General features: G+C 40.4%; 1 protein-coding gene across 1 annotated transcript; it reads left to right on the forward strand.

Moving 5' to 3' along the window:
* Nucleotides 1-1,188: 1,188 nt before the first annotated feature.
* LOC112117788 (tetraspanin-7-like) lies at nucleotides 1,189-14,066 on the forward strand. The gene is made up of 6 exons (XM_029910504.1): nucleotides 1,189-1,263; nucleotides 3,413-3,601; nucleotides 8,579-8,653; nucleotides 10,649-10,744; nucleotides 11,801-11,950; nucleotides 14,004-14,066. The coding sequence occupies exons 1-6, from the start codon at nucleotides 1,189-1,191 to the stop codon at nucleotides 14,064-14,066; spliced, it is 648 nt and encodes a 215-aa protein (XP_029766364.1).

Raw genomic sequence — 14,066 nt, forward strand, 5'->3', positions numbered from 1 at the left:
CAGGCGGGCTTCGGCGGCATGCCTGCAGGCAGTCCGCGGATTCAGTGGGGTTTCTGCGGGTGATCTGCCGGTCCCACGGCTTCGGTGTACCCGCTGCCGAATTGCCGCCGAAACCGCGGGACAGGCGGACCTCCCGCAGGCATGCCGCCGAAGGCCGCCTGACTGCCGCCCTCACAGCGACCAGCAGGCCGCCCCACCCCGGCTTGCCACACCGGGCACGCGCTTGCTGCGCTGGTGCCTGGCGCCACCCCTGTTTTGATGGATCACAGTCTAAGGTGTCTATCAATCCCCATTGATTATATAGGAAGCCTAGGCACCTAACTTAGCTTTGAGGATCCCAGTGTTGTTCCTGTGATTTTCTCGGCACCTAAAAGGTAGGTGCTGTGACACTGAGCATTGCAATGCCTAAGTCCCTTCATAGATCTTGTCCATAAACCAAAGTTTTAAAATAGCTACTGGGTGTTCCTCATTTTGTGGGTGCTGAACTTGAAATCCTGGGAATTGATTTGCAGAAGTGCAAAATAATTTCCTTTCAGGCTTTGATGGATTTCATTTAGATTAGACTCACCCTGTTTCATGCTTCTTTGCTCCCTCGACTGACACTGCAGGAACAGCCACATCACAAACTCTTCCCAGAACTCTGCTTGAATCACTGATGACACTGTTGTACCAGCAAGACAGTGAAATTAAAATGAAACTTGCTGGCTTCTGCTTTATCACAACTGCAGGTCCAAATCCATATTTTCCTAAAGGAAATAGACCAGCTGGTTAAAAACATATTATTTTCAGGTTTCTAGAAGGCATCACACATTGTAGAAAGACAGAAACAAATGTCAATACTTCCCATTGCACTTCTGATTGCTGGGAACCCATTTTGCCTTTTGTATGTAGCTAGTACATAAGGGCAAATTCTGATACCCTTTCTCCCCATATGTAGGTATCTTATTCCTTGAGTATTCCCATTGGAATCGATGGGGGTACTGACAGAGTAAGGTACTACTCAATAGGTGAATAAGCACGTCAGAATGTGGTCCTTAACAATTACACCTGTGGATCTTTAATCTAATTGAAATTTGCCAATAAGAGCAGAACTAGATTTAAATTGCTGACAAGGGTGGCAATTACAAACCCATATCAGAAACATTATTTCTTTCTCTAGTAGGAATAGTCTAATGGTTAGCTGGCAAGATGAGGAAGATAGATTCTAGCAATAAGCTAATATTAATTAAAGTTTGCTTATATTTTATTGATTTGTTTTATTGGGTAAGATTTTTACTATCTTTTGACTTATCTCTTGTTTAATCCTGTTTGGATCTTAATTAACTTTTTTAAAAAACTTCTTGTCATCTGAAAAATTATATTTATCACATTAATGAATTTAATGAAAAATATAACTGTCTATGTATGCCTTTTAGTTTGATAATAATCTATAACTCCTAGATGAATGTTAACATGTATCATATGACTAGAGATTAATTTTGAAATGTGTAATAGGAAATGCTAATCAAGTCTTAATGGCTCTTCTAATCCTATGTAGTCATTTGTTGGGTTTTTGTTGTTGTGTGGGTTGTTGTTGTTTTTTTCCTGTTGTTTTTATTATTGTATTGGGTAAGTATAGTGCTATGTAACTATGGGTTTGTAGATGTATGTATGTTTCAATTTCTCTTAGTGTGTGTATATATAGTAATGATACAAAGTACTATATTTTATAATAGTGATGCTATAGCATTAGGGTGATTCACTCTAGCAAGGATTTTTTTTTTTTTTAAACTAGTGTCTGTTGTAAGATATGTTGTAGGTGATGTGATATGCTGTGTTGTTGGTTTGTTTTTAAGTTTTTAGTTAATGCTTGTCTAGGATAATTCTTCTAGTTTTTATCCTCCAGCAGTTTGTTGGTAAATGACTGGCTTCCACAAGTTGGATCAACTCTTAACCTGATTTAAAGAGGATTCAAGACTACTAGGAAGGCACTTTTTTCCTTTACGAGGCCTGGTGGAAAATGAAACTGATCTATTTTAAACTGCTTATTAAAGCTTGACCTGCTTATTTCCCAAGAGTTGAGTTTGACTGGCAAACAGTATTTGAAAGTCTTGTTTTGGTTTGTGTAACTAACTAGTTATTAATGTGAAAAACTAATCTCTCTACAGAGAAAGCAGTTAATCACACACAAACTTTAAACAGCAACATTCTGGAGGAGGTTTTCCGACAAGTATAAAGAAAGATACTATGTTACCATAGCCTTACATATAAACCTAATTTTTTTTTAATAGGAATCTTTGTTCGATTCAAGTCTGGTTTTATGCTGAGAAAGGAGAACCTAATCACTGTGTGTGTGTGTCAAGTGTAGATATTCTTAAGTCTCTCTTTTCCCCTCTTAGACTGTAAGGGACTCCCTCCCAGATCTGTTTACAAGTGTTTCTTTCTTGGTTGGAGGGATCCTTGTTATATAATAGGAGGCATTTCCCTATCCCTTTCCTAACCTACACTCCTTCCCTCCTTTAACGAAAATAGGGGAGATGGGAGTTGCTCACTGCTTTAGAACAACTGATGTCAAAAGTCCAACTCTTGTGGCAGCTCACTTTGTCAGTGACCACTGCTGACTCTCCCAATTTTGCTTAGAGATAGGGTGACCAGATGTCCTCTTTTAAAATAGAAAGTCCCAGTTTTTGGGACTTTTTCTTATATATAGGTGCCTATTACCCCCTCACCCCCTGTCCCATTATTTCACAGTTGTTATCTGGTCACACTACTTAGAGTCATCTCACAACAAGTCTTGTTCTGTCCATTCCCATATACTTGAGAGAGGCAATGGAATGTCTTCACTGTAGAGTTAACTTGAGTGTTGCCCCAATACAAGCCCATCCCCCCCACAAGAATCCTTGAGTGTGATGATGGTGGCTTAAATTGAATTAGCTAGCCCCAGAAGCAGTACAGGCTACAGCTGGAGTTAACCCAACTCATCAGCTGCTAACACAACAGCAGTGCAGCTCAGGTGTTTTCGCAGTTTGGCTGCTCTCACTCAAGCTAGGGTAGTCAAGAGGAGTTGACTCAACGTTGAAGGTGTAGACAGACCTAGCCAGAAGTAGACTTGGATGCCCTGTCTTTTCCTCCCCCACCCTCCAAAGTCCATGAAAGACACAACTTGCTATTATGGTACGCTTGGAGATGGGTGTCATTGTACAGCTGGAAACTACTGAGACTATTGCCTTGAACAAATAGCATGATGTTCCATTGTGCTAAATATGAGATACCAACAAGTAAAATCTCTTCAAAGAGGATTCTTATATTCTAGTCTCTTCAGTGGGCTGATGGCTATTGGGAGCTACAACTTGATAAAGGATCTTTGATCATTCAGATTGTTCCTATCTGACAGACTTTAATGATACCTGCTCTCTCCCCCTACCCCTTCCAGGTTTCTGGGGTTATGCTCCTGTGCATAGGAGTCTCTGTCCAGATGAAACTCCATGACACTTTCACGGTGGTGAATGAAGCCTCGTCTGGTGTCCCTGTGATTATCACCGTTGTTGGTGGTGTGATCGTCTCCGTCTCAGCCTTTGGTGCAATTGCCATACTGAAATCCAATCATACGATGATCAAAGTGGTAAACAATCTCTAGCTTGATGTCTTGTCTATGAGCTCTAGAGAGTAAATTTCAGAGGTTAAAGAAATCTTCCTTAAGCAATAGGGTGGTGGCAGCAATGGCTATATGTTGAGGGTGCCTTGCTGAACCCCACATGCTAACTTCTGCACTGTCCACACCTGCCTTCTAACACTGATGCATCTGATGTTGGTTTACAAATCTCTGTAGAGTAAGGTTGTACTATGAGGTAAAGTGAAACAAGCTTTCATCTCAAATGTAACATGTTTGGGAACTGAATTGCCAGTGCTTATGAGTGTGAAAGGGCTAATTATTGGAGAACAAACATGTATATCCCTCCTTCCAATTGCAGGGCTACCCAGATTCTGAGTTTTATATATAAAACTAATACTCCAGTCTCTGATCTGAGTGCAATTACTTTAGTGGGATGGGATAATGGCAAAAAGTTAGCTTCTAAAAGGCTGTAGCCAAACCTTTCAAATGTGAGCACTTAAATTAGACTGCTCAAGCCATTTTCCGGCACTAAATGAAAAACTTGATTTTTTTCAAAATTGCTGAGCATGTGCATCTCCTGTTAACTTCAGTGGGATCTGTGTCTACCAGGCACTTAAATCCCAAATCCATATTTAGGCAAAGCTTCAGCATACTTGAGTTAAATCCTCTTATGTGGGGAAGCTTTTTTTCCATGCACTGTGTTGGTTCAGATGCTGCAGACATCTTTTTGCCATTGTTCTTGTAGCACAACTTTCCATTGAAACCAATGTGCAAAACAATCTGACATTCACAAACAACTGAACAACACACACAGTGGTCTGTACAGATGTTGATGTTGCCCATTTATTTCAAGGGCTACTTTTGTAGTTAAAAAATCCTGTTGTCCATTACAAATATGAAAAGTACTAGGTTACCTCTTTCCTCCTTGCTCACTCTCCGCATACTGGGTTTACCATCCTACAGTTCCTTTCCTGCCTGTTATAGGGTCTCTCTTTCCACTAATCAGGAGCGCCGCCAGCTTTTCTGCTGCCCTAGGCCGAAATACCGCCGCGGTCACCGCCCCCCAAATTGTAGCGCCCTAGGCGACCGCCTAGGTTGCCTAATGGGTTGCGTGGCCCTGCCACTAATGCCACTAGGAGTTGAGCACATTTCTTAGAAGACAGGACCTTCTAAGTCCCCCCCCAAATCAATAGAAGCAGCAGACCTATAGCTCTAGCCAAATCAGCTTCTGAAATAAACCTTCTTGTTTTGGAAAGAACAAGCCAAATATCAGCTATGTAACTTATAGCTGTTACAAAGTTTTCATGTAACTAGTATTACATGTATCTTAAATTTTTCTTGAACAGTGTGTCTTAAGTACTAAGCACTGTAACAACTGGATGACCTGGCCAGCATATATAGGTCCTGACACTAGGAGGAGAGATGCAGAGTCTTTGTGGGTTTGGGCCCTAAATACTCAAATTTCACTTAATCTGAAGGAAATCAGTGTTTGTTTGTGTGGTGTGTTTTTTTTTTTTTTATTATTATTATTATTTTATTTTTTTAAAATGAGCATTCTCTGGGAAATGTGGCTTGGAAATGTGTGTCCCTGGACTCTATAGCAGATAATGGCATCTAGATACCTGTGGCTAGTTTGTTAGCAAACTACTATGTTCTAAATATCTGACCACGCCAATGGGTAACCAAAGTAGCATCTTACTCCAATAAGAATTATAAATTGGCTGACTGCAAAGGAGACTTTGGAATTAAGCAGGAAACACAACCCCTCCTACTGGGGATATTTGTAAGGCAGGAAGGAAAGGGAGAGGTTGTAACATTTACATGCATAAAGCCACAAGAATCAAACCTAGACTCATATAATTCCTCCAAAAAATACCTGGTATTTTAGATGTTATCTGCTATTATGGCAGACTATACTGTAGTGCAAGCATCACCAGATTTGATCAGCCATGAGAGAGTATAGGAATGCATTAATTATTATTTCATTTAATTACCATTCTCTGACAGAAGTGAGTGGGAACAACCAAAATCTTCAGTGACCTGTAAGAGTAACTATTCTAAAAACTAAAAATCTGCAAAACCATAACCATCCAAATATGTAACTAATACATTTACTACTCATGCTAGTATGTCTTAACCTGAATGTGATCAACTTTAATCCTCCTGACCCAAGAAACTTACCTCCTTACACTTTATTAATAGGCTTCCTCTGCCAATCTCTAGAGCAGTGACTGATTTGACCAGACCATCTTCTAGTCTCTGCAAAAGCTTGGGTCTTGCAGCACCTCTCTGAATTAGACTAGTTCGGTCCCCACTTCACAGATGGGTAAACTTGTTGCTTTTCTGTCTCAGTGCCACAACAGGAACCTAAGTATGAGAGATGGTTAAGTGAGACTAATTGGATTCACGAAGCAGCCCAGGAGACGTGCCTGATGGCAAAATAATGTCTTTCCTAGTTAGCTTAATGTGGCTTCTCCTGCTGTCTTGTGTATCTGCATTTAAGTGAACACTATTAGTGTCTCTTGGAAGATATGGCCAAATCCCAACAGCAACTGTATTCTGTCTAAATTTCCACTGCACTTGCACTTGGATGCAACAGCCTTCACAAAGAACCATGTAGAATAGCACTTTCAAAGGTGCCCAGAATTAACTTCAATGGGAGCAGAATTAGGACAGCACCGACAGTTGCTGAAAATGTCATCTGTAGTGTTTTAACAGCACACAGCTGTCCTTGTCTTAGGGATGGCTGCGTGTCAGTACAGTAGATTAAGTGATATAGGGCTAAATCTTGAGGCCTTGATTCAAGCCAACTCCCATCACCTTCAGAATAGCTCAACTTCTGATGTGTTTAGGATCCTTTGAGGGTGCAAGTTGCCATGAAACCATAGAAATATAAGACTGGACGGGATCTTGGGAGGTCATCTGGTCCACCTACCTTTCCCTCCCCTGTGCTCTTCCCCCAGGAAGGACCAAGCATACCTAGACCACCCCTGATAGATGTTTGCCTAACCTGTTTTGAAAAACCTCCTCTGATGGGGATTCCACAACCTCCCTTGGCAGCCTATTCCAGAACTTAACTACCTGTACAGTTAGAAAGGTTTTCCCTAATATCTAAGGTAAATCTCTCTTGCCACAGATTATGCCCATTACTACTTGTCCTACTATTTCAGTGGACATGGAGAACAATTGAACACAGTTCTTTGGATAAGTCTTCAAATATGTTAAGAGCTGTTATAAGGTCCATGCTTGGTCTCCTTTTCTCAAGACAAAACATGCCCAGTTTTATTTCACCTTTCCTCATAGGTCAGGTTTTCAAAACCTTTTATCATTTTTGTTGCTCTCCTCTGGACTCTCCAATTTGTTTACATCTATCTTAAAGCATAGTGCCCAAAACTGGACACAGTACTCCAGTTGAGGCCTTACTGGTGCCAAGTAGAGCAGAACAATAACCTCCAATGTCTTACTTATGATACTCCTGTTAATACAGCCCAGAATATTAGCCTTTTTTGCAATTGAATATCACTTGTTCACTTGTATTCCATAACGCCCAGATCCTTTTTCTGCAGTACTCTTGCCTAGCTAATTATTCCCCATTTTGTGGTTGTGCTGTTTGTTTTCTCCTTCCTAAGTGTTGTACTTTGCACTTGACTATATATTGATTCTCCAAATTGTCAAGGTCCCTTTGAATTCTAACCCTGTCCTCCAAAGTGCTTACCCCTGCCTCCTCAAACTTGGTGTCCTCTGCAAATCTTCAGCATACTCTCCACTCCATTATCAGTCATTAATGAAAATATTAAACAGTACTGGACCCAGGATGGGACTCCACTTGATCCATCCTTCTAGTCTGACAGACAACCATTGATAACTACTGAATATGGCTTTTCAACTAGTTGTTCGCTCACCTCAGTCATTTCATTTGGACCATATTTCCCTAGTTTTCTTAGGAGTGTCATGCGGGACTCTGTCAAAAGCTTTATTAAAATCCAGATAAATCCAATCTACAGCTTTCCCCTATTCATTAGGCCAGTAACTCTGTCAAAGAAGGAAATTAGGCCAGTTTGGCATGATTTGTTTTTGAAAAATCCCTGTTGGCTTTTCCTCTACAATTCTACTATCCTCTAGGTGCTCACAAATTTTTGTGTTTAATAACTTGTTCCAGTATCTTTCCAGGTATGGAAGTTAGTCTGACTAGTCTAATTCCCCAAGTCCTCTCTGTTCCCCTTTTTAAAGATCGGTACTATGTTTTCCCCTTCTCCAGTCCTCTGAGACCTCACCCATCCTCAATACATTGTCAAAGATAATCGCTAATGGTTCTGAGAGTGCTTTAGCTAGTTTCTTAAGTATCCTTGGGTGAAGCCCTGCCAAGTTGAATACATCTATCCTACCTAAATATTCTTTACCCTATTTTCTTCATATTGGGCTTGGTCCTTCTCCTTTTTAATGAAGACTGAACACATACAGTGCAGTCCTCTAAGGCCATCTAGTAACTTAAAATATTGCCTGTAATATCCCACAAAACTTAATTGCAGTTGAGACAGAAATCTGACTGTAGACAATTACACACTCCCCAGAATATTTGCTGAGTTGCACTAACTATAGCAGCTCTTAACAATTATGGGCTGACACAATCTTTCTGGATGTGTTCAAGCACCCTCAACCTGGCTACTCGTGACTGTGACTGACTGACTTACATCTTATTTTTTTGTCATCATCTATTACTGCCAGAAGTGACTTGAATGGATACACAGTGTGCTGGCCCCTTAAGCTTACATTTCCCATGGCAGATCTTCCAATTTTTATATACATTTAAAATTGAACTATGGGACGATGTGAGGAAAAATAAAACCAAAGTAAAAGTGCCAGTGCCTCTTGATATAGTATATGTAACACTGACTAGTGATGTGTTTGGTTGGATTAATCTAAAACAAGAGTGCACTAACTGTGCATTGTGGGAAGATGAATGTTACCTGAAATTACTGTTGTTAGTTCACAGGCATGCTGCTGATTATCTTCTTGATTGAAATCATAGTTGGCATCTCTGCCTATGCTTACAGAGGGAAGGTAGGTGTGTGGAAACTTAAAGTATGTGTAGTGCTAATAAATGCCATGCTTTCTTAATGTGAGAGGTTTCAAGTACAGGGTCCTTTCCAGGAACCCTAGCTGGCATCACACATTTCTTTGCTTAAAGTGTATTTATGGTTAAGAAGTTCCTCTATAAAAAGCCACACTAATTGCTCAACAAAACTCTAAGTAACTTGCTCAGTTGAGTGACTCTACTTGTTAGCACTGAATTTTACTCCATACAGCAACATTACTATAGTTTAATTCCAAATGTAGAATATCTGTTACTAGAGATCCATGAAATCACAGCTACGCTTCTGGATTCTAGGTTGCATTTTATTCGGGCAGATGGACTGTCAACTGAGCAGATTTGCTCAGTTGGCGATGGAGCAGCAACCTATGGAACCACAAGTCTCTCTTTTAAAATATAACCACGTGCTGAAGTATCTACCTGAAAGCTTTGCATATGAGGTTGATGCTTCTGAACCAGTAGCCACCATTGCTACCAGGGAAGTAGGGACTCAAAGTATTAGCATAATAACTTGCAGGACAGCTCCACAGATTTCTCTGACAAAGCTTCATAGTTAAAATTGGTCTGAAAACCTAGTTGGGTTGGGTGGCAGCATGCTAGACTGCCAGTAATTGGTGTTCGCAAAGGTTGCAGGTGGGAGAGTGGAGATGGGTAGACCTAGAACTTCAAGCCTTGGCCCATTGGAAGCTATAAAACAGCATGAAGAAAAACCTCTCTCTAAAGGGGAGGTCAAAGAGAGCACTGGTACTCAAGGTAACCAAATACTATGACTATAGCATGCAGTTGGCTCTTTACCGAGTGGGGCAGGAGGGAAATGAGCAAATGCAAAGGTGTAGAAATAGAATTATTGCTTTGTATATGTCTATATTGGCAGAATTCTAATTCTTTTCTAAAAACTCAACTAGGTTTTCCTTATGGGTGGAAGCGAGGGTGATCTTAACATCTGATCTCCAGTATTAACTAGAATTGGTATTCCCTAGAGTTATATTGATAATCTGAAACTAATGGTAAAGATGTTTAGGTCGCATCTTCTGCCAAAAAAATATTTTACACTTAGTTTAACATCATAATTGTAAGTCCAAAATCACCATTGCTATTTCTAAATGCAAAATAGAATCTGGGAGAAGATAGTATGAAAAAATATATATTTTGGCTGTATTAGTGCAGCAGTCAAGTTGCCAGAACTCATTACGGGCTTGAGCAAAACCAGAAGCCTTAAAAGGAACAATGCTCCCATATCTAAATCTGGCTGGAAATGTTTTCAAACTGCATAAACCACATAATGTTAACTGTAACACTGATGGCTACTATTCTTCCAGTAGCTTAAGAATTGTCCTAGTTAGGGAAACGACAATGCTCAATAGCATCTCTGAACCAGAGCTTGGAGGTGCTCAATGAATCAACTGCTGCGAATGGGGTACAAAGAGACTAGTCCACAGAAGGCCTCACTACTAGCAGAAATTGAATCCGTGCTACAAAATGATCCAAAATGCATATAATGGTCTCTGCCATAACTAATGTCTTGTGTGGAGCAATAACAAGCATTTAGGGGTAGGTGTGTGCATGCGCGCGCACACACACACACAAAATGGAGAAATTTATTAAATAAGTTCTTTTTTTGGCTTGGGACTTGCACTTAAATATGGCTAACAGCCAGACATCCCTGTCTCTGCATTAATAGTTCAATTTAATGTCTGTTCTTGAAATTTGAATGTGAAAGGTTCCAAATGCAAATATTGTGTTTGATACAAGGTCTCCTAGTGAGTTTTCAAAGATCACTTATTCTTTCATACCCCTTCTAGTTAATGTTGCTATTTTTGTGGTGAAAACACATTGCCAGAAATAGCACCCTATGTGGGTCCAGTACTTCCATGATTCTCTGGAGGAGAATGCAGTGTGCAGGAACTAGTCCACCATTACATATCCTCTGTATGCATACATAACCAATTCTACTTTACTTACAGCTGCATGACAACCTATTGAGAAGCTTCCTGAAGACTCTTGACAAATATAACAAAGAATCCCAAGTAACCAAAGGAGTAGACCACCTACAGGAGAATGTAAGTGATCTCTCCTATGCTACAATGAATAGAGGAATTCACTATAACTCTGTTTGTATTGTATTCCTTTGAGGGCACATAAAAATGGAGCCTGTCACTTCGGGGGGGGGGGGGGGGGGTCTCCATCTTTCTCTTAACCTAAACTCCAAAAATTTGCTCTGCCTACCCCCTTCATAAGAGACCTATATCTTGCTTTGGTTAGTCTGTTAATGAAATTTAAGTATAGAATCTGCTTCTGCTCAAACTATGAAGTGATCCTACTTTGTTTTCTTCAGCTTCTTGGGGCTGGTACAACTGCATTAGAAATGTGTAATCGAACTGTAATAAAAGAATGAGGTAGGAGAGTTCTTTTCCCACAGGAGATCACAAAGCAAAATGACTTGACTAACTGAAATCCTATTTAAAAAGAATGCTCTTCATATCTAGAACATGTCTAGTCTTATTTAACCAAAATTAGACTTGCAGGCTAGAGGCACTCTTAACTTGCTTCTTCCAGAAGGGTTAGAAAACAAGTCTAGGCTTGAGGTTTAACAAACTGAACTAATGTGTGTTCAAACCAATAGCATATGAAATCTAACGTCTTTGCCTCATGTTGGCAAGAATCTGAACTCTCTCATGAATGATGATCAATTATAAGTGCAATAACCTATAGAGCTCTCCAAATGAAGATCTAGTCAAAAGAAACATGCTAAAATTTGTTAGGTTATTTTGCAATGAATAATTCAACCAGGCATAAAAAGGGCAATCCACAAAGCTTAAAAACTCAAAGGGGAGGCAAGCAATGGCTTCTAACAAACTCTTCGAATAAGTCTCACTTAACAACGTGACCAGGTCTATGTGTGCTAGAACTGGGAAGTAGGCCACTTACATGGATCAGCTGGAAGGTAACTTGGCATCCTAGGACTGTCTGCTGCTATTGTAATAATCTGAACAGATTTGGGAGTCTTCCTAAGAGAGCTCTGCTTTGGGCTCCGGGTGCTACAAAAATCACTGTAGAAGAAATATTTTTACTTAAAATTCCACTATTTCACTTATTTAAACTGTTGTTCATTTCAGTTCCAATGCTGTGGTGCTCAGAATTACACTGACTGGTTCAATACTACATTTGGATCTCTCAATTCAGCTGTTCCAAATAGCTGCTGCAAGATGATAATGAAAAGTTGTGGAATGAATCTAAGCAACGATACTGCTAACATTAACCAACAGGTATCTTAACAACTCCTAAGCTCTAGCAACCAATTCTCTTACTAGGTAGCATGTGATGCCAACCTGTCAGAGTGCTCCTGTAGCCTTCATTGGGGAGACTTTAAATTACTAAAACTATGGCCTACAGCCTCTGTCTATAATGTAGCTGGCTGTTTCAGAAGAACCGGTAAGCATTCCTTTAGAACAAACCTGTCTAAGGCATCTGTATACCCTCATTACTGTAGTGCCTCTCAATCTTAATATAGTTATCTTCTGTTCTCTGGTAGGGAATTACCACTATCTCCATTTAACAGATTTGGAGGGGGGAGAGACTGCAGCACAGAGAAAGTAACTTAAAAAAATATATGGAGATATACCTGTCTCATAGAATTAGAAGGGACCCCGAAAGGTCATCGAGTCCAGCCCCCTGCCTTCACTAGCAGGACCAAGTACTGATTTTGCCCCAGATCCCTAAGTGGCCCCCTCAAGGATTGAACTCACAACCCTGGGTTTAGCAGGCCAATGCTCAAACCACTGAGCTCAAGACCACACAGGAAATCTGTGGCAGGGGCCAGGGAATTGAATCCAGACCTCCCAAGTCCCAGTCTAGCACCCTAAGCACGGAAACAGTCTTCCCCCTTCTTTAAAGAGAAAGGTCCAGAAGTATATATCCGTGGCTGAAAATGCAGGAGGTGAACTTGTCTAAAAAGGCGACAAGGTAACATTTGTTCTCTTAGTACCAATATAATGATAAAAGTAGAATAAAAATAACATTTAGGCTTTCTGTCCCTGTTAAGTTCAGACAGAATTGCTCAAGTAACCTTATTAGAGGTTGTGGGATCCATGTTATCAGTGAAATGACTGATGCTCATTTGCCCTCCTCATCCAGCCTTCTATAGGGGAGGTATAGTATCTTGCTTCACAACTAAACTGACCATCAGAATTTCTAAATCTAGCCAAAGAAATTCTTCATTCCAAATATATCCCTCACTTTTCAGCACTAGCCTATCTTAGAAGGCTGAAATATGCATGGAGGAAGCCAGCATGATGCGATTTGAAGCAGCTAACAGAGAACAATCAGCAAAATCACTTGTGTGCCGAGTGGGCTTGGAAAACTTTGCTGGATTGCAATGGCATTTGGTTCTGCCTACTGTAATGCTTGAATATAATGGTGAACTACCTATAATTAAAGCTACCCTTAACTGAGTCAGGTGGACCTTTTCTAATTTGGCATCACCTGGTCTTCTCCACTATCTCTTTGACTAGGTAGTTATAAAAACTGCATGGTGGAAGGAAACGCATAGTTATGGAAAAACTATTTTCAGTAGGGGCCACCAGTCTCTCAAAATCCCTATTCCTCCTCCTATGCCTGAAGTTCTTTTGCCACCCATTGTTTGTACTTTGGCATTTGCCCTGTGTTTAGAGTCCACCCATCTTGCATGTCTGTTCATGCTACTGTTTCTGTTTTGCTAATCCAAACATGGGCTTTTGGCTGTAGGTCCTTAAGCACCACAGAGATCACCCTCTGACTCTTTCTTCCCCACTCCACCCCCTAGCTTTGAGTCTTTCTTTCCTAACTATGCAATAATTCTCACCTTAACCATTATGTTGTTCCTTGAACAGTAGTACATTCTCAGCCATAAGAATTTGTATATTTGAAATTGCAGCCTTCTTAATTACTGTGTTAATTTTTGTCTCTTGCAAGCCACCTTTTCTTTGATAAATATCTTTAACAAAACTTGATCAGCTACAATTGCAACAAAGTTTGGGTTATCTCTTATGGATGGTACAATTTGGCTGCTGTACCCATTGTAATAGATCTTTCAAAAAGGGGTACCATATTTATATGCAGTTCACTTTCTACTCTTATAGGTACTGGATTCCAATGTACATGCCAGATGCAGTAATTAGCAAACATTTTCTCCCTCCCCCCCCCCCCCCCCCCACTAGGGATGCATTCAAAAGCTGAAGAAGTGGGCTGAAGAACATATTGCTCTTATTGGAGGGGTTTGCATAAGTGTTGGATTTGCACAGGTAAACATTGTGTAGTGCCTGTCTTGTGTTCAAACTGCAGGTGGTGGTCCTCATGCAAATGAAACATGGGAAGAAGTACAAGGTTCAATATCTGAAATACTGA

Source organism: Terrapene carolina, unplaced genomic scaffold, assembly GCF_002925995.2.
Source record: "Terrapene carolina triunguis isolate 2854851 unplaced genomic scaffold, T_m_triunguis-2.0 Scaffold62, whole genome shotgun sequence".
In the NCBI taxonomy this organism is placed as follows: domain Eukaryota; kingdom Metazoa; phylum Chordata; order Testudines; family Emydidae; genus Terrapene; species Terrapene triunguis.

Bases quoted from the DNA above. Each gene is read 5' to 3' on its own strand.
- LOC112117788 (XM_029910504.1), top strand. From the start codon at position 1,189: ATGAGGAAGATAGATTCTAGCAATAAGCTAATATTAATTAAAGTTTGC. The intron at 3,602-8,578 runs GTAAACAATCTC...TACTGTTGTTAG, and splicing joins ATCATACGATGATCAAAGTG to TTCACAGGCATGCTGCTGAT. The intron at 8,654-10,648 runs GTAGGTGTGTGG...CTTTACTTACAG, and splicing joins CCTATGCTTACAGAGGGAAG to CTGCATGACAACCTATTGAG.